The sequence below is a fragment of the Macrotis lagotis genome, chromosome 1 (assembly GCF_037893015.1).
Source record: "Macrotis lagotis isolate mMagLag1 chromosome 1, bilby.v1.9.chrom.fasta, whole genome shotgun sequence".
NCBI lineage: Eukaryota > Metazoa > Chordata > Mammalia > Peramelemorphia > Peramelidae > Macrotis > Macrotis lagotis.
In genome coordinates, this window is record NC_133658.1 from 622,301,945 (window position 1) to 622,321,549 (window position 19,605).

General features: G+C 35.1%; 1 protein-coding gene across 1 annotated transcript in view; it reads right to left on the reverse strand.

Annotated features, from left to right (window-relative positions):
• The window catches only part of ZRANB3 (zinc finger RANBP2-type containing 3), a 238,159-nt gene that overhangs the window by 168,202 nt on the left and 50,352 nt on the right, over window positions 1-19,605 (reverse strand). The window contains exon 3 of the mRNA XM_074212007.1: window positions 18,579-18,632. Within this exon, the coding sequence (XP_074068108.1) occupies window positions 18,579-18,632 (54 nt within the window). The remainder of the gene's footprint in view (window positions 1-18,578; window positions 18,633-19,605) is intronic.

Here is a 19,605-nt window from a genome sequence, read left to right on the forward strand (position 1 = left end):
CAGACTTCATCAGTTCATTCTCTGGAGGTGGAGAGCATTTTTCTTCATAAATCCATCAGAATTATTTTTCATTATTTTACTTCTGATAGTAGCTAAATCATTTACAATTCATCATTATACACAGTGTTTTCCTGGTTCTTCTCACTTTACACTAAATCCATTCCTATAACTATTACAAAGTTTTTCTGAGGGCATCTTGCTTGTTATTTCTTATAGTAAAATAGTATTTCATCACCATTATATACAACTTGTCCCCAATTTAAAAACATATCCTCAATTTCCAATTCTTTGCCACCACAAAAAGAACTGCTATAAAAGTTGTAAGGATTTTGATCAACACAATGATCAACTATAACTCCAGAGGATCAATGATGAAGAATGTTGTTCACTTCCTGACAGGCACAGGAATTATCCAAATATATAGAATGAGAGACATCTTTCAATATGGCCAATGTTTTGTTTGTCCAGATTATTTGTTAGAAGAATTTGTGTGGGGGAGGCTAGGTGGCACATGAGTAAATCTAGTTTTTGAAAAGTGAATTAAGAAAGGAATAAACATGAAGCAGAGGATATTCATAGAGTTACAGCAGCCAAGACATCTGTTTAGTACCAATCTGTATTTTTCCAAAAGGACAGCTAGACAGCATGGGAGATAAGAGGGCCAATGCTGGAGTTCAGAAGTGGTCTCAGGAATTTACTACCTGTGCGGCCCAGGGCAAGACATTTTACCCTTATTTGATATGGCCATATAGTAATTTTCCTCTTCCCCTCCTTTTAATGCACTGCAGTTGTTTTATGTTTCAGCTCTGATAGTTTGCAGCAAATACAGTTTCTTATTTTTCTTTCAGATCTGAGATTTAAATTTCAGGATGCATAATTATTTATAGGCTCTTTGAAATGATTAACGATTCAAAGAAGTTTTATTTTTGATAATTATGATTAGTAACATCCAAAAACCTTTTAAAGTAATTTCATTTAACTAGTTTCTTTTGTCTAAATACTTCTGGATATTTCAGACAATCAGGACATAAATTAGAGATTAGTGTGTCTCTCATAAAAGCATCAAAGTCTGGCACCCCAAATAGATGTCAATATACTGAAAGCAAAGAACAGCACATTTTTTTATATATTAGCATTACTGCAACTGAGTTTTCTTGGACATTTTAAAAAAATAGTCCTACTGAAAACAATAAATGAGTATGAATGGGAGACAGCAGAGGATAGTAGAATGGTTATGGGGCTAGGTGTCAAAAAGTTTGGGTTCAATTTTAGTCTTGCTATTAAGTAGCTGTATGACCTCAAACAAATCCATTGACCCTTGAGCCTCTAACTTTCCCTATCTGTGAAATTAGAGCTCAAATGATGGTTTTCCCCAAAATTAAAAACATGAATCTAAAAGTAAACAGCTCAGTAAGCTAACCTTAAGTTTAGCTTAATCATTTGATTAGTAATTAAGTATTGAGACTTATAATTATCTGTAGTAAAAGAAACACTGAATCTTTAGGAAAAGGAATACTTTTCACAACCATTGATGGAGGAGAAGTTCTTGACCAAAAAAAATCAGAGAGGTAATAAAAGAAAATTTTAATTACATAAATTTAAGAAGTCCTTAGATAAATAAAAGCAATATAGTGAAAATTAGAAAGGAGGAAGTTAACTGGGGGAAAATCTTTAGAGAAAATTTCTCTCATAAAGAGTTGATGCTCATATCAAATGACAAAAACAGGAAGTTCATTTTTTCTGTTTGTTTTTACAAGGCAATGGGGTTAAGTGACTTGCCCAAGGTCACACATCTAGGTAATTAATAAGTGTCTGAGGCTGGATTTGAACTCAGGTACTTCTGACTTCAGAGCTGATATTCTATCTACTATCCCACATAACTGACTCTCAAAAACAGGCAGTTCTTAAAGAAAGAAATAACAACTATCAGCCAAAGTATAAAAGAATGCTCCAAATTGCCAATCACAGAAATAGGATTTAAAACAACTATGATATTCTAATATATGCACCTCAGATTGTCAAAGGTTACTAAAAAGGAAAATGAGGTTGTTGGAGGGGTTGTAGTAGGACAGGTCAGCTAATGAACTATTAGTGGAGCTTTAGTATGGTCCAACTGTTTTGGCAAGCAATGTAGAATTATATCCAACAAGTTACCATACTGTACATATTATCTGATCCAGTAATATCAATGCTAAGCATATATACATATATATGTGTGTGTATATATATATATATATATATATATATATGTATATATATATGGAGCAATTACATGGCACAGTGGGCAGTGCACTGGGCTGGGCCTGCAGTAGGTCAGCTCTCATCTTCCTGAGTTCACATCTGACCTTGGGTGAGTCACTTAACCCAGTCAGTTCCTCATTTGTAAATTGAACTAGTGAAAGAAATGGCAAATCATTCCAATATTGCTACTAAGAAAAACCTCCAATGGGATCAAAAAAGTATCAGACAACAAATTCATTCAAAAGTGAAAGGAGTCACATGCATAAAAAATTTAGAGACGCAATTTTTGATGTAACAATTGAAACCAAAGTAGGCAACCATCAATTGGGGAATGGATACACAAATAATGGTGTATGAATGTAATAGACTATTATCATACTGAGGAAAGGGTCATGCAGAAGGATAAAAAACTCATGTACAAAAATATTCATAGCAATTATTTCTGTGGTAACAAAAAACTGTAAATTGAAAGGATCCTCACCAATTAGAGAACTTTGCAGAATGGCTGAACAAATTGTGGTATGTGAATGTGATGGAACATTATTGTTCTAAAAGAAATAATGAGGGATGGGATTTCAGAAAAGCCAGGAAAGACTTACTTGAACTGATGCTGAGTGAAATGAGCAGAACCAGGAGAATATTATATACATTAACAACAACACTGAATGATGATCAACTATGAGGAACTTGTTCAATTCAGCAGAACAGTAATCAAAAGACAAATTCTAAAGGACTTATAATGGAAAATACCATCCACCTTCCAAGAGCAAATTGTGGAATTTAAATGTAGATCAAGGCTTACTATCTTCAATTTTTAAAAGTTGTCTTATAAAAAAAAGTTGTCTTATATATTATGTCTTTTTTTTCTAATTTTTTTTCTTCCATTTGGATCTGATGCTTCTTTTGCAACATGATTAATACTGATCTATGTTTAACATGGTCACACATATATAGCCTATATTAGATTGCTTTCTGTCGGGGCAGGGTAGAGGGAGGGAAGGGAAGGAGGGAGAAGAATGAGAAACTCAAAACGTTGAAAAAAAAATGATTGGTGAAAACTACCATTCCATGTTACTGGAAAAGCAAAAAAATATATATATTTTTTTAAAAAAGGGTTTCTGGGGGGCGGCTAGTTTGCGCAGTGGGTAGAGCACCGGCCCTGGAGTCAGGAGTACCCGAGTTCAAATCTGGCCTCAGACACTTGATAATTACCTAGCTGTGTGGTCTTGGGCAAGCCACTTAACCCCACTGCCTTGCAAAAAAAACCAAAAAAAAGGGGGGGGTTCAGAGAAACCTGCAAAATCTTATATGTATATATATATATATATATATATATATATATATATATATGTATGTATACGATACAAAGTAAGCAGTAATTATAATAATTATGAATGATGTCATCATCATAAAGGAAAAAAATTCTGACTTGAAGATTCTAATTAATGAAATAATCAAACTCCAAAAGACAATGATGAATCATGCTTCCCATCACTTAGCAGACAGGTGATGGACTAGAGGTATATACTTTAAAAACAGTAAAAGTATGGATTTGTTTTCCTTGCCTATATTTGTTAAAAGGAAGGGTTTTATGTGTTTGGTAGGGGAGAGTTGATGGGATGCAGGATGAAGGAAGGCAGGAATTGTTAATCAGGCTAAAATAAAAAAAAAAGAATATCAACAAACCTTTTTAAAGTATACAGAAGTTCAAAAAGGACTCTAGAAAAGCAAAGCTTTGTTTTTATCCCTAAAGCAAATTATTATATAATCAAAAACAACAAATCTGCATATTTAAAAATATATATTTTATTCAAAGACAAAGATGGCAAAGTGGACAGAACACTAGATCCAGATAGAATCAAATTCAAGTGTTTGAACCTATGCAGATCATTTAATCATTATGTGACTCAGTTTCCTCACCTGTAAAACAGGAATAATAGGTATACCTATCCTCTAGAGGCTTGTGACAATAAAATGAGAAAATGCATCTTACCAGCTGTTTAGTCCCATTGGTAAGCACACGCAAAGTGGGATAGGATCAAGAGCCTAAAGTTCTAGGTTACTGCTATCCTATCTGAACATTTTTTATCAGATTCACAATGACTTAAGTGGGATGAGAATCTTGGGGGGGGGGTCAATTAGTAGGTGTTTCAGTTGATTCGGCATCCAGGGGTATAACCTTATTACTACAAAAGTTTGCTAACTGCACACATGGACTAGGTGGGGTTTGTTAAATCAATTATTATGAGAAAAGCCTCATGTTCTACAGCTAAATAAAGCTGACTAAAACATTAATGGATACATGGATGCTTTCCTTTGTCAGCTAAAGCCTAACAATCAGCAAAACCTCATAGTATGTAAAGCACTTTGCAGACTATAAAATATTCTATATATGTAGGTTAATTATCACCATTTTTTTCAAAAAAAACTATCTAGAATCATTGAGGCAATGAGATGTTTCAGAGGATAGAGAGCTGGGGCTAGAGTCAGGAAGACCTGAGTTCAAATTCAACCATAGACACTAGCTGTGTGACCCTGAGAAAATCACTTAAATTGCATTAACCCACTGGAGAAGAAAAATGGCAAAATCACTTCAGTATCTTTGTCAAGAAAACTCCATAGACAGTATGTTCCATGGTGTCAAGAGGAGTCAGGCAAAACAGAATGACTGAACAACTACAAAAGAGTTTTTGGACCTGGGTTCAAATTCTACCTCTGACAAATAAAACTGCAACCTTGAGGATATCTAACTTCACCCCGCTAAGTCCCAGTTTACTCATCTGTAAAAAGAAAGGGGTGAACTAGATGGTCTTAGGTTTTAGTCACACATAGTCTCCATATAGACCCTCTCAGAAAGGAGACAACGAAATTCTGGGGCTAGGCTGGTGTTTCCCAAACTTACTTGGCAATGTGTAATCCTTCTGGGCTTGATTCATATTGACAGAATTAATCAAACTGGGGTGGCTAGGTGGCGCAGTGGATAGAGCACCAGCCCTGGAGTCAGGAGTACCTGAATTCAAATCTGACCTCAGACACTTACCTAGCTGTGTGGCCTTGGGCAAGTCACTTAACCCTCTTGCCTTGCAAAAACTAATAATAATAATAATAATAATAATAATAAAGAATTAATAAAACCCAGGACTATGTAGTAATAAAGTTGTATCATATGTGGGAACTGCTTTGAAATTCTTTATTTTTTTCACAAATTCACAAAAACATCTTATTTTTGTTCTTTTTTTGAATATTTAAATATTAGTGCTTATTAATGACTGCTAAATAAAATACAGCAAAGTAGAGTTGAAAATTTATTTTAAAATCCTCCAATTACTGCATATGTTAAGTATTGTCCACGTATATATGAAATTTCATATTTAATATCTAGCATTAAAATTTTTTTAAATTTAAAATAATAATTAAATTAAATCAATTTAAATTAAAAAATTTTAATTTCTATTAGAGAAAAAAATTTGGATTCACTAATGGCTGGTGGTGTCTTCTCAATATTCTAAACCAAACTTTACCATTTCTAAGAACTCTCCTCCTTTCGCATAGCTTATAAATGGCTTTCTCAATGATTCCCACATTTGAGAAAGCTACTATTTCTTATCCACATAGGGCTTGGTGCCATTTCAAATTACTCGGATAAAAGAAAAATGAATGAAGTTTTAGATTCCAAAAAAAGGAACTCTCAACTATGATTTATGATAAAAGTTAGATTTTCAAAGAAATTCAAATTAACTGGTACCATTTTAAAAATCTATTTTCATGACTCATATGGGAAGCCTTCCATATTCTAATTTTCCATACTACCATGCTTCATTGTGAGGTGATATTGTTTGTAACCTTCAACCATCTTCTCTACAATCTTTTGCAAATAAGTTTAATCCTAAAACAAGTATTTTCCCCTTACTGTCACCTTCTATTTGGCAAGGAGAGAGAGCATTTGCTAACTTTGACTGATTCTAGGCTCTTTTGGCTTATTTATTGTGAAAATCACTTTGAACTCTTAAAAAATGTGTTCTGCTTTCTCTACTTCCCATTTCTTATCACTAATAACTTATTTGATTAAGTTAGTTTAGAGACCCAAACTTCATAGTGTCTTCTTATTTTTTCCATCTTTTCTATAAATTTTAATGCCTTGGGCAGTTAGGTATCACAGCAAATAGAGCACTGACCCTGAAGTCAGGAGGACTTGAGTCCAAATCCGGCCTCAGACGCTTAATGATTACATGGCTGAGTGACCTTGGACGAGTTACTTAACCCCATTGTCTTGCCAAAAAAAAAAACCCACCCAAAATTAATGTCTGACTGATAAATTATTCCAAAACAATTGCAAAATCAGTACTAAGTTGGTTTGGAAGCATGAGGAATCAATTTCTTTTCTTTTTTTCTTGTCAGGTATTTTGGGGTTTGTCAATATTCTGATTCTTTTCCTAAAAATGATTCAAGGTAAATAGGTGTGACACTTCTAAGCAATCTAAAACAATCTAAAACTTTGACTTCCTTTCCTTTTTAATAATAAAACATATTTTTCAATAGATTTTTCCCCCCACCTCCACTGTTCTATCCAAATCTTAAATTTTTGTCACCAATTTATTAACTTAGTCTAGAGGAACATGACAAGTTCTTTACTGAATTTTTCTAGTTCTTAGTGATTTACATTAGAAGTTGCTTTATGGAGCAGCTAGGTGGCACAGTGGATGGAGCATGGGCCCTGGAGTCAGGAGTATCTGAGTTCAAATTCAGCCTTACCCAACACTTATAATTACCTAGCTGTGTGGCCTTGGGCAAGCCACTTAACCCCATTTGCCTTGCAAAAACCTTAAAAAAAAAAAGTTGCTTTATGAGCTAAAAAATCAACATGGTAATCTTTTTGCTTATATTCAACATCATCAGCACAAGTCCAGATGACCAAGTATTTATTACATGAAATAATATCTTCCATTGCTTTTAGGGTATACAATGAAATCAATTCTATTGACTTTGTTGACGATGAAGCACAAACATAAACATGAATTTATAAAGTAATGGCTGCTTATGTAATATTTCTATCTAAATTAAATTATTTATTTAGTGTCATATTCTTCAGACTACCAATAGAGCTAGGAAAAATAGTTACAAAATTCAGTTGGAGGAACAAAAGGTCAAGAACATCAATGGAATTAATGAAAAAAATGTAAAGGAAGGTGGCCCAACCAAAGTAAATTGAATACTATATTAGAAAGTAGCAGTCAGGGGCAGCTAGGTAGCACAGTGGATAGAGTACTGGCCCTGGAGTCAGGAAGACCAGAGTTCAAATCTGGCCTGAGCCTAATAAATACCTGGTTATGGGACCTTGGTCATTTAACCCATTGCCTTGCAAAAACAAAATGAACAAACAAAAAAAAGAATGGTAAAGCAGCAGTCATCAAAACTGTCTAGTACTTGCTAAGAAACAGAGTGGTAGAGCACTGGAATAGATTAGGTACAAAAGAAAGTGTAAATGTAAGTAAATGACTACAGTAATCTACTGTTTGATACTCTTTTGGGATAAGAAGTTACTATTTGATAAAAATTGCTGGGAAAACTGGAAATTAGTATGGCAGAATCTACAAATGGACCAACAAGTCATCTTATACCAGGATCTAAATGGGGACAGAATTTAGATATAAAGGATGATACCTTAAGCCAAACTGGAACCAAGGAATAGTTTATCTGCCAGTGAGTTCTATGGGAAGGAGAGAAGTTTATGACAAAAGAAGAGATAGAGATTATAAAATGCAAAATGAATCATTTTTGATTATATTAAATTAAAAAGATTTACACAAATTGAACCAATGCAACTAAGAGCAGAAGGAACAGAGAAAACCAGGAAACAATTTTCACTGCTAGTGTTTCTAATGAATGACTCATTTCAGAAAATATATACAGAGAACTGAGTCAAATTTATAAGAATACAAGGCATTCTCCAACTGATAAATGTTCAAACAGGCATTTTTTAAAATGATGAAATTAAAGCTATTTATAGTTATATGGAAAAATGCTCTAGGTCATTATTGATTAGAGAGATGCAAATTAAAACAACTCTGAGATACCATCTCACCCCTATCAGATTGGCTAAAATGACAAAAAAAGGAAAATGATTAATATTGGAGCAAATATGGGAAAGAAAAATGAGACACTAAAGCACTGTTAGTGGAGTTGTGAACTGATCCAACCTTTCTGGAGAACAATTTGGAACTATGCCCAAAGGGCAATAAAATTGGGCATATCTTTTGAACCAGCAATACCATTATTAGGTATATATCCCAAAGATATCATATAAAGGGGAAAAGGACCAACATATGCAAAAAATATTTATAGTAGCTCTTTTTGTAGTGGCAAAGAATTGGAAAATGAGGGTCTGCTCATCAACTGAGAATGGATGAACAAATTACAGTATGAATGTAAAGGCATATTATTGTTCAGTAAGAAATCAGGAGTGGGAAGACTTCAAAAAGTCTGAAAAGACTTACAAGAACTGGTACTGAGTAATGTAAGCAGAACCAGGAGAACATTGTACATCTTTAGCAGCAACATTGTAATGATAATCAATGGATTGAACATCTCTTAGCAGTTCAGTGACCAAGGACAAGTCTAAAAGACTTGAACTTTTCCTGGACTAAAAGACCATGGAAAATACCATCCACAGCCAGAAATAAAATTATGGAGTCTGAATGCCTTCCAAAGCATGCTATTTTCACTTTTTAAACCTTGATTTAATGGTTTTTCCTCATATTTTTCCCTTAAGTTCTGATTCTTCTTTCACAATGATTTAATATATAAGCAGAAAACTGTGGAACTGAAAAGTTTACAAAAAGATGAGGATCTAAAACTTTCTTTGTATATAATTGAAAAAAATACTTAGGAAGCTGCTACATTCACTGCTGCTGCAATCCAGTGAGAAGATGACCCTATGGTCTGGGCTGGGTTGTATCAATAACTTCCATTGTATCCATATCTCCTACTTCATCACTTTCCCATTGCCACAGGTCTTTAAGGGAGGTAAAAATAGTAATATGGTATGATGTCTTTTGACTCACACATAAATTGGGTTCAGGTGAGGCAAAGTTGCACAGTCACTGGTCTCACTTCTCTTCCAAAATCACTGATGTCCAATGACAAGATAAAGGTTACGATAACTGGTGACCAGATGCAGTGGATGACCTTGGTGCCCTTGAGGTCTAATCAAGCTCTAAGTACTCTACAGCACTTGCTTTAGCCACTATCATGGTTATTGGAACAATTCATTCTCATCTGCCCATTCTGCAAGAAAACGTCTTCATATGCTTGGGGAAGATATTCCATTAACTCACCAATGACAGATTTTAAATCACTTTATTATCTTCAAGTTGGTTCATATGCTGTAATGGTTTATTGGGGTATAGCCACTATTATGCTAAAGCTTCTTGGAGAACAGAGTTGGGTGACTAGTTGGACACCCAAGGTGGAAAGCAGCAATTACTGGAAGCCCTCACACTAGTTTCTAGTCTTCACTGAACATTCCCCATCAGAACACGTAGCAAGACACTGATATTAATTATTACCATTTCTTAAAGAAAACTGACTCATATGAAGCAGAAGTTATAATACAAAAACTATAGAGAAACAAACATTTGATTTCCTTGAAAAGTAGAAAACCATCAAGGCAGCCAAGTTTAATGGTGGTCAAGGAGATCACTAGCAAAACATTATAGAGAGGGGTGGTGTGGTCTTGGGCAAGCCACTTAACCCCATTGCCTTGCCCCCCCCAAAAAAACTATAGAGAAACTTGGCAAAGATTATAAGAGTACTACATTATAAAATAACCAAAAACAATGAAGGGGAAATGTGGTCTATAAAAGAGAGAAGACCAATTAGGCCAAATTAATTTGAGAAAACATACAAAAGAAACTAAAAGAAAGATAACAAACATTAGATCCAATTTGTCAGTATTACTGTGATGATTTATCTTAAATGATGACAATAGTTCTTGTTCACAACACTCATTTCTGAACTTAAAGAAAATTTCCAAATAAGAGTCAGATATGCCAGTAATGCTCAAGGTCAGAAGCCATTTTATAATACATTTTAACTTTCATAATGGAAGGTCACTTGAAACACTCAGAGAGATGGAATCACCATATCACACAAAATCTGTTTCTATTGAAACATATGTGTGAATATTTGTTAAGTCCTAGTTTGTGTGTCTTTGTGTATATGTGTAAATACACACACACACACACACACACACACACGTGTGTGTATAAAATGTAGCTGCATGAAGACCTGAATTCAAATTCAGCTTCTGAAATTAATTATATTGTCATGGCCAATGTGTGGTATATGATTGTAATCAAATATTACTGTGGTGTGCCATAAAAAATGACAAGCAGAATAATTTTAGAAAAACCTGGAAAGATTTTTACATGAACTGATGCATAATGAAGTGAACAGAACATTTTAAACAGCAAAAGCAATACTGTTCAGTGAAGAACAGTGAATGACTTAGCTATTCTCACCAATACAATGATCCAAAAGGACTAATGAGGAAGCCCACTAGCCACTCCCAGAAAAAAGAACTGATATTGTTTGAATAGAGAGTGAAGCATGCTATTTTTAACTTTCATTCTTTTCCCTTTGAGTCTTCTTGTACATAATGACTAATATGGAAATGTTTCATATGAGTGTACACAATAACCTATTATCTGATTGCTTACCATCTCAGGAAGGGAGGAAGAGAAAGGTAGGAGGGATACAATTTGTCAAAACTTAAAAAAAAAGTTTAAAAACTGTTTAACATGTATTTGGGGAAAAAGTGAAATACATGTTTAAAAAATTAATAAAAATCTGGAATATTCTGTCATGAACTTTAAAGAATCTAGTTATAAGAATTCAAAGGATCTAGAGAAAAGTAGGTTCTATAAACTAAAATTTATTAATATAATTCAGTCTCAGAAGAGGAGGAAGGTGCTAAGAATTAAATTCTAAGGCAACAAAAAAAATAATTTCTATCAAGAAAAGTAATTATCTCAAGAGATTTATATGAGGCATAAGAAAATCAAAAAAGAACTTAGACTGAAAAAAATTGCAAGGAAGATGGAAGCAGGAAAAAGTAAGAGATAATGTAAACAAATGTAACACAATTATAAGATTAGTTTCAGAAATATAATACCTAGATGGAGATAAAGATAGCAAGTAAAGAATACAAAAAGTTTTTTAAAGATCCTTAAAAGGTAGGCTTGAAAATTATCTTCAAGTACTTCTAGTACTGTCTTGCAAAAGAGGGATTAAACCTGTTCTGTTTGGCCCAAGAAAGCAAAGGTAATGTTAAACAAAGGATGTTAGTTGAAAGAAGCAAATTTAGGATATATAAAAAAATAAAAATAAACTTCCTGCAATTATTATCCAAAATAGGAATGAATAGATGGCTCTCAGAGGTAGTGAAGCTACCAGTGAATCAAAAATTTTAAGCACCCAACTAGTCTGTGTGTGTATAAAAAATAGTATCAAATAATTGTGGACAAAAGGCATAAGCAGATATGTATCAAGAAAAGACTCATATTTTTGAGGATATTTGTGCTAATCTTTGAAAAAAAACAAAAAAAAAAAAACTAGGGATTCTAAGAAGCAATGGTAAGGAGTGAATATTTTCCAGGGACAAGCACATATAAGGCATATAATGTTTGAGGAACTCCAAGAAGGTCAGTCTGCCTAAAAGGTAGTGTTCCAGAAGCAAAAGCAGCCTGAGACTGCTGGTGCAAAGATGGTAGAATGAAGAAGGAAGCTTCTTGATCCTCCCCAAATTCCCCTCCAAATAACTAGAAGACTACCTCAGAAGTGATCTAAGAGAAGGGAAGCAGCTTAGCAGCAGCAATGCCAAAGATCTATCTCACTGGGATGAAAGGAGAGTGAGGACCCAGGAACAACAGTAGCCAACTTAACTGGGGGGGGGGGGGGTCTGAAGCAAGGCTCCATGCCTACAACAATCCGTTGGCCTGACCATCCAACAAGTCAGTAAATAAAATCCACACCCAGAAACCAAAAAGGACTCTCCACCCCCAGTACAAGTTAGAAGGGAAGTCTACCCTCCAGAGAGAGGAAGCAGCTGAGTACTGAAGCCCAGTAAAAGGTGGCAATAAGACCCAAAGCCCCAGTAGAAAAAAATTGGGAGAGCCCATCTCTCACATAAAAACAGCAAGTCAGAACCAGCTGGAAAAATGAGCAAAAAAATTTAAAAAGGGGCTTTACTATACAAAGTTACTATGGTGAAAGGGAGGAACAAGATAAGAAACTTATAGGATGAAAATAATATCAAAATGGCTACATGTGAAGTTGCAAATTAAAAATGTAATTTGGCCTCAGGCTTAAAAAGAATTCTTGGAAGAGTTTTAAAAGGACCTGAAAAAGCAAATGAGAGAAGGAAAAACTATTGCAAAAGAATCATGGTGTAAGACCCTGAGTGTTGAAACCTATGAACTTTTGCCTGAATGCTTGTAAGACCCTGAATGTCGAAACCTATGAACTTTTGCCTAAATTCCGCTCCTAAGTCTGCCTGGTCAGCTCTTGGACCATGCAAGAGGGGGGCTCCCCCAAGGACCTGCATCCAATAAGAACACACTGCACCATCTCAAGACAATCAGCAGGCAGATGCTTGAAACTTCCCGAATGAACCATATATAAGGACTCTCCTCACTTTACTCGGGGTTCCAGGAGCTAGTTCAACAAACCCTTGCCATTGTGTCTCCATCGTGTCGAGTGTCTATGTTCAGAGATTGGGGATTTTCTCGGACCCTAACAATGGGAGGGGGGAAGAGTCAAGAGCATACGAAATACAAAATTTTACCAAGGAAAATAAACTCAATAAAAAACAAAAATGGTCAAATGGAAAAGTAAATTCAAAAGTTCACTAAAGAAAATATTTAAAAAAAAATAGAATTAAGCAAGTGGAAGCTAATGACTCTATAAAACATCAAGACAGGGGTGGAGCCAAAATGGCGACAAGAGTGGATCATGTCTTAGGCACTCTCTCATAAATCTTCGAAAACTAAGGACTTTAAATTTTTAAGAGACAGAACCCACAGAGGGACCCAGTGAGGCAGTTCTCCTACGCAAGGTAACCTGGAAAAGAGCAGAAAGGCTCTGCTCCCCGAGGTTGGAAGGGTGCCCGCCAGAGGGGTGGCCTGCCAGAGAGAACTTCAGCCTCCCGGAGGCAGCCCCAGGGCCAGCAGAGTTTCCTGAGCTACCCCCCAGGGAGCACTGTGCAAATTGGGGGAACAGCGGGGGAACCTCGGCCAGAGTGAGCACGTGAAGCATAGCACTCAGGGCACACAGTGAGCAGCGTGGCCACTGCAGCCCAGATCCAGAGTGGGTAAACAGAAGCCCCCAGAGCATGAGCCCATTGAACCTAGGTCGAGGAGTGAAGAGAGAGAGAGACTGCAGAGCTCTGTCCTCTGTCCCTGGAATAGGACTCTGGGGCTCTGACCACATTCAGATCCTGATCGCAGTCTAGGCCCCCCATAGAACAGCAGGGTCCTCCTACCTCAGCCCCGTCAGAAAAGAGGGGATGCATATAGTCATTCACAGACCAGGAGGGAGGACAGAGCCTCACACACTGAGACACGTGTGGGAGTGTCCCAAAAGCTCAGGAAGCACCCCAAAAACAGGCTTAGGCTGGGAAAATGAGCAAGCAGAGAAACAAGAGGAACACCATTGAGAAATACATTGTCTATGATCCCAAGAAGGATCAATGTACTCAGTCTGAAGATGAGGAAGCACAAGCTCCTGCATCTAAAGACTCCCAAGAAAAAACAGAAATTGGGCTCAGGCTATGACAGAGCTCACAAAAGACTTTGAAAATCAAATGAGGGAGTTGGAAGAAAAACTGGGAAAGGAAATGAGAGAGATGCAGGAAAAACATGAAAATGAAGTCAGCAGCTTAGTCAAGGAAATCCAAAAAAATGCTGAAGAAAATAGCATGCTAAAAACCAGCTTAGGTCAAATGGATAAAACAGTTAAAAAGTTATTGAGGAGAAGAATGCTTTAAAAAGCAAAATTGGCCAGATGGAAAAAGAGATAAGAAAACTCTCTGAGGAAAACAAATCCTTCAGACAAAGAAGAGAACTCAGGGAGATGGATGAATTTACAAAAAATCAGGACTCATTACTTCAAAACAAAAAATAAAAAATTAGAAGAAAATGTGAAACATCTCATTGAAAAAACAACTGATATGGAAAACAGATTTAGGAAGATAATCTAAAAATTATTGGAATACCTGAAAGTCATGATCAGAAAAAGAGCCTTGACATCATTTTCAAAGAATTACTACAGGAAAACTGCCCTGATATCCTAGAAGCAGAGGGCAAAATAGAAATGGAGAATCCACTGATCCCCCCAAGAAAAAGATCCCAAAAAACCAACCCCTAGGAATATCACAGCCAAGTCCCAGAACTCCCAAGTCAAAGAGAAAATATTACAAGCAGCCAGAAGGACACAATTCAAATATCGTGGAGCTGCAGTCAGAATAACACAGGACTTAGCAGCAACTACATTAAAAGCTCATAGGGCTTGGAATATATACCAGAAGGCAAAAGCTTGGAATGCAGCCAAGAATCAACTACCCAGCAAGGCTGAATGTCCTCTTCCAGGGGAAAAAGATGGACTTTCAATGAACCAGGGGAATTTCAAATGTTCCTGTTGGAATGGCCAGAGCTGAATGGAAGGTTTGATCTTCAAATACAGGACTCAATTAATGGAGAAACTGGAATTAACTCCAATGCATGAGTTGACAGATGAACAAGTAGCACAACACCAAGGATCAATCCTTGAACTACAAGAACTTCTTCAATTTAAATTTTTTTTTTTTTAGTTTTTTGCAAGGCAATGGGGTTAAGTGGCTTGCCCAAGGCCACACAGCTAGGTAATTATTAAGTGTCTGAGGCCAGATTTGAACTCAGGTACTCCTGTCTCCAGGGCCAGTTCTTTACCCACTGTGCCACCTAGCTGCCCCTCTTCAATTTAAATTCGATGAAACCACAGAAGCTCTCCTTAAAGAAGCCAGTTCTTTAGTAGATACTGACAGTGGAAATATGGAGAAGACCATTAAAGGTAAAGACATCACTTTGTATGTTTGGGCAAACCTCAAGAAGAATCCAAAGTACAGAAGGATCAAATTTGGTGACTCACAAGTTGGATTTGAGATTCCAAAGGTACTAGCATCAAATGACAATGCTTTCCGTATCTTTCATACTAATTATGATCACCTTTCTACACTACCTGTGATTCCAAGGCCAGAAAAAACAAAATTCACTGAAATAACTACAGAGGAGACTTCAGAAGAAGAAACTCCTAAGGACATAGAAATTCCTCAGGCAGCCCCAGAGGAGGCAACTGAAGAACACAAAGTAGAGACTCCTTTAGTCCCTGAACTGGAAATAAAAACTGAAGAATCCCTTATTACTATCAAAAAGGTAGGAAGGCCTTAAAAAAAGGGAACCACTTTTCAGTTGTTATTGATGCCTTTTCAAATTCTCATGATTCCTCTTACAATATTTTAAAACAATCTGAATGAAATGGGTTTTTTTCCCTGCCTACTTAAACTTCCTTTCTTTTGTCTCATATTGCTCTGTCCCCTTGCAGTTTATCACAAATGAGTCATATTGATGCCTTTTTTATACAATGTGTTTACCCTTTGAGCTATGTATAAGCTGGTTTTTGTAGTCCATATTGGAGTTTTAAATGTATAAAGGGGAAAGATTTTGAATGCCAACAGACTCTTCTCCCATGGAGTATGATGCTGATTCTATTCTAGCTGAGATTTACAAGTCAGGGGATTCACTGCTTATACAAAAACTGACTGAAATCTTATGTTTGAAATCTTATAGGGTAAGAGGAAGTTATTCCTCAAGAGTTCAAAGATGTCTCCATTGTCACAGGAAAATAAATAGGTTGTCCTGTGGCAATCACGGTAGGTGGGGTCTCTTTTAATCATTATTGGCAAGATTATTGTCAGACTCCTCTTTAATAGAGTAATTTTTCACTTAGAAAAATGCTCATCTATCAGAGAACTAATGACTTCACAAAGGGCCAAGGAGTGGTTGATATGCTATTTGCTGCTCTACAAGTTCAGTAAAAAGACCAGAAGCAGAAAGAGATCTTTACACAACATTTGTTGATCTGACCAAGGTCTTTAATACCATCATTCATAAGGGCTTGTAGAAGATCATGGCAAAATTTGATTGCCAGCATTATGTGATGATCAACTATGATAGACTTAGCTATTCTCAGCAATACAGTGATCAAAGACAACTTTAAAAGACTATTGAGGGAAAATACAATCAACATCCAGAGAAAGAACTATGGAGTCTGAATACAGACTATTTTCACTTTTAAAAATTTGTTGCTTGTTTTTTCTTTCTCATGACCTTTTCCCTTTTATTCTGATTACTCTTTACAAAATGACTAATGTGGAAATGTTTTACATGAGTGTACTTTTAAAACCTATATCAGATTACTTGCATAAGGACAAGGTAAGGAGGAAGGGAGAACAATGTGGAACTCATTATCTTGCCAAAAAATAAATGTTGAAAACTATCTTTACATGTAATGGAAAAATAAAAAAAAAAATGGTTCCCTAAAAAAAATAAATAAATAAAACATCAAGACATGAAAAACAAGACAAAAAATAGACTAAAATGTAAATTTCTCATTAGAAAAACTGATCTAGAAAAATAGATCCAGAAGAGATAATATAAGAATGACTAGACTATTTGAAAGCCATGATCAAAATAACATCAACAAGGGGAGGCTAGGTGGCATAGTACATAAAGCACCGGCCTTGGAGTCAGGAGTATCTGGGTTCAAATCCGGTCTCAGACACTTAATAATTACCTAGCTGTGTGGCCTTGGGCAAGCCACTTAACCCCATTTGCCTTGCAAAAAAAATAAAAAAATAAAAAATAAAAAAATAACAACAACAAAACATACCTGGATCTCTTTTATTAAATTATCAAACAAAAGTTCCCTGTTATATTAGAACCACAGCCAAACTAGAAATTGAAAATCTACTGATCAATCTCGGGAACATTATAGCCAAATTTCATAACTCAAAGAACAAGGAAAAAGTAGAGCAAGCAATCAGAAACAATTCAAATATCATGAAACTACAATCAGGTTTACACAGAATTTGGCAGCTTCCAACATTAAAGGCCTAGAGGATTAGAGTGTGATATTAGAGAAGGCAAAGGAATTCGAATTACAACTAAGAATCACTTAACCAGCAAAAGTGAATATAATCTTTTTTGGGGATAAAAATACACATTTTACAAAATTGAGGACTTCCAAGCATTTATAATTAAAAGGTCAGAGTTGAATAAAAAAAATATGACCTCCAAATAGAATATGTTTCAAGGGAAACATAAAATAAAACAACACACAAAAAAAAGAGAAAATTAAGAAATTCAATAACGTTGTTAATATTTCTATATAGCAAAATAACATTTGTAACTCTTATCGAGATATTAGGAGACATGCCATTCCAGGGTTAAGGCTAAAATAGATAACCTACTGACTAATTAAGAGTAATAAAAGGAAAGAAGTAAACATAATTAATAGTGTCAAAAAAGAAATGAGTGAACTCTCCACTTATGAAGAGGAAATTAAGATCATTATTGGCAACTATTTTGCTCAATTATTGCTAATAATTTTGACAACCTAAATGAAAGGGATAATTATCTACAAAAATTTAAATTATCCAGATTAACAAAAAAAATCAAATACTTAATCTAATCTTTGAAAAAGAAATTAAACAGTTTATTTTTGCCTCAAGGATATGACTTTTCTCTTGTAACAGTTACATCATGGAAACAATGCAAAGATTACCAGACTGCCTGGGGGGGGGGGGGGAATGGAGGGTAGGGTAAAATGTATAAAATTCAAAACCTTACCAAAAAATTGTAGGTAGAAACTACTATTGTATAGAATTGGAAAACAAGTAAAATATTTAAATAATAAAAAAAAAAGAAAAAGAAATTAATTAAACAAGCCAAGAATGAAATCCCTAAGGAAAAAAAATGCCCAGAACCAGTTGAATTCACAAGCAAATTCTATTAATTATTATAGTTTGGGGTTTGTTTGGGGGATTTTCCCCTAAGGCAATTGGGGTCAAATGACTTCCCCAGATCACATAGCTACTGTTAAGTGTCTGAGGCTGGATTTGATCTCCATCCCTCCTGACTCTGTGTTCTATCCACTGTGCCACACAGCTGTCCCAATCTACAAACATTTAAAGACAATTAATCCCAATACTAAATAAACTATTTAGAAAAAGGGGAAGGACTCACACCAAATTCCTTTTCATAATGCAAACATGGTGCTGATACCCAAGCCAGGAAGAACTAAAACAGAGAGAAAAAAAATTATAGACCAATTTTTCTCCATTGAATATTGAAGCAAAAATCCTAAATAAACTAGCCAAAAGATTACAGTATTGCTGTAATTGCTGTAAAGGATTATACACTATGACCATGTGAGATTTATACCAGAAATGCAGGACTGGTTCAATATTATGAAAACTATCAGTATAACTGATTATATCAACACCAAAACCAACAGAAATCATAGGATTAACTTAAAAGATGCAGAAAAAAACTCTGACAAAATATAGTACTCATTCCTATTAAAAGCATTAAAGAGCATAGAAATAAATAGATAAAATTATAAGTAATATTAATCTAAAGCCATCAACAAGTATTATCTGTGATGGGGAAACATTTGCAATACAATCAAGGATGAAACAAGGATACCCATTATCACTCTAGTATTTAATATTATGCAAGAAATGTTAGCTATAATAAGAGAAAAAGAAATTAAAGTAATCAGAATAAGCAATGAAGAAACAAAATCACTCTTTGCAAACGAAATGATGTTACACTTAGAAAATCTTAAGAGATTTAACTAAAAAACTACTAAAATTATTAACAACTTTAGCAAAGTTGCAGGATATAAAAGAAACCCACATAAATCATCAGCATTTCTATAGAGTCTAGCAGCAAGACACAGAAAGAAAAATTTCATTTAGAATAACTGTAACAAATATAATATTCTTGGGAGTCTGCCAATTCAAACTCAGGAAATACATGAACACAACTAAAAAATATTTTTTACACAAATAAAGTCAGATCTATACGACTGGGGAAAAAATCACTGATTTTGTGCCATGCAAACTATCAAAAATTATTTTATGGAGCTAGAAAAAAATAACAAAATTCATCCAGAAGAACAAAATCTCAAGGCAATCAATTATAAAAGGGAATCAATTAAAAAATGTGAAAGAAGGTGGTCTAGTCATACAGGATCTCAACCTGTATT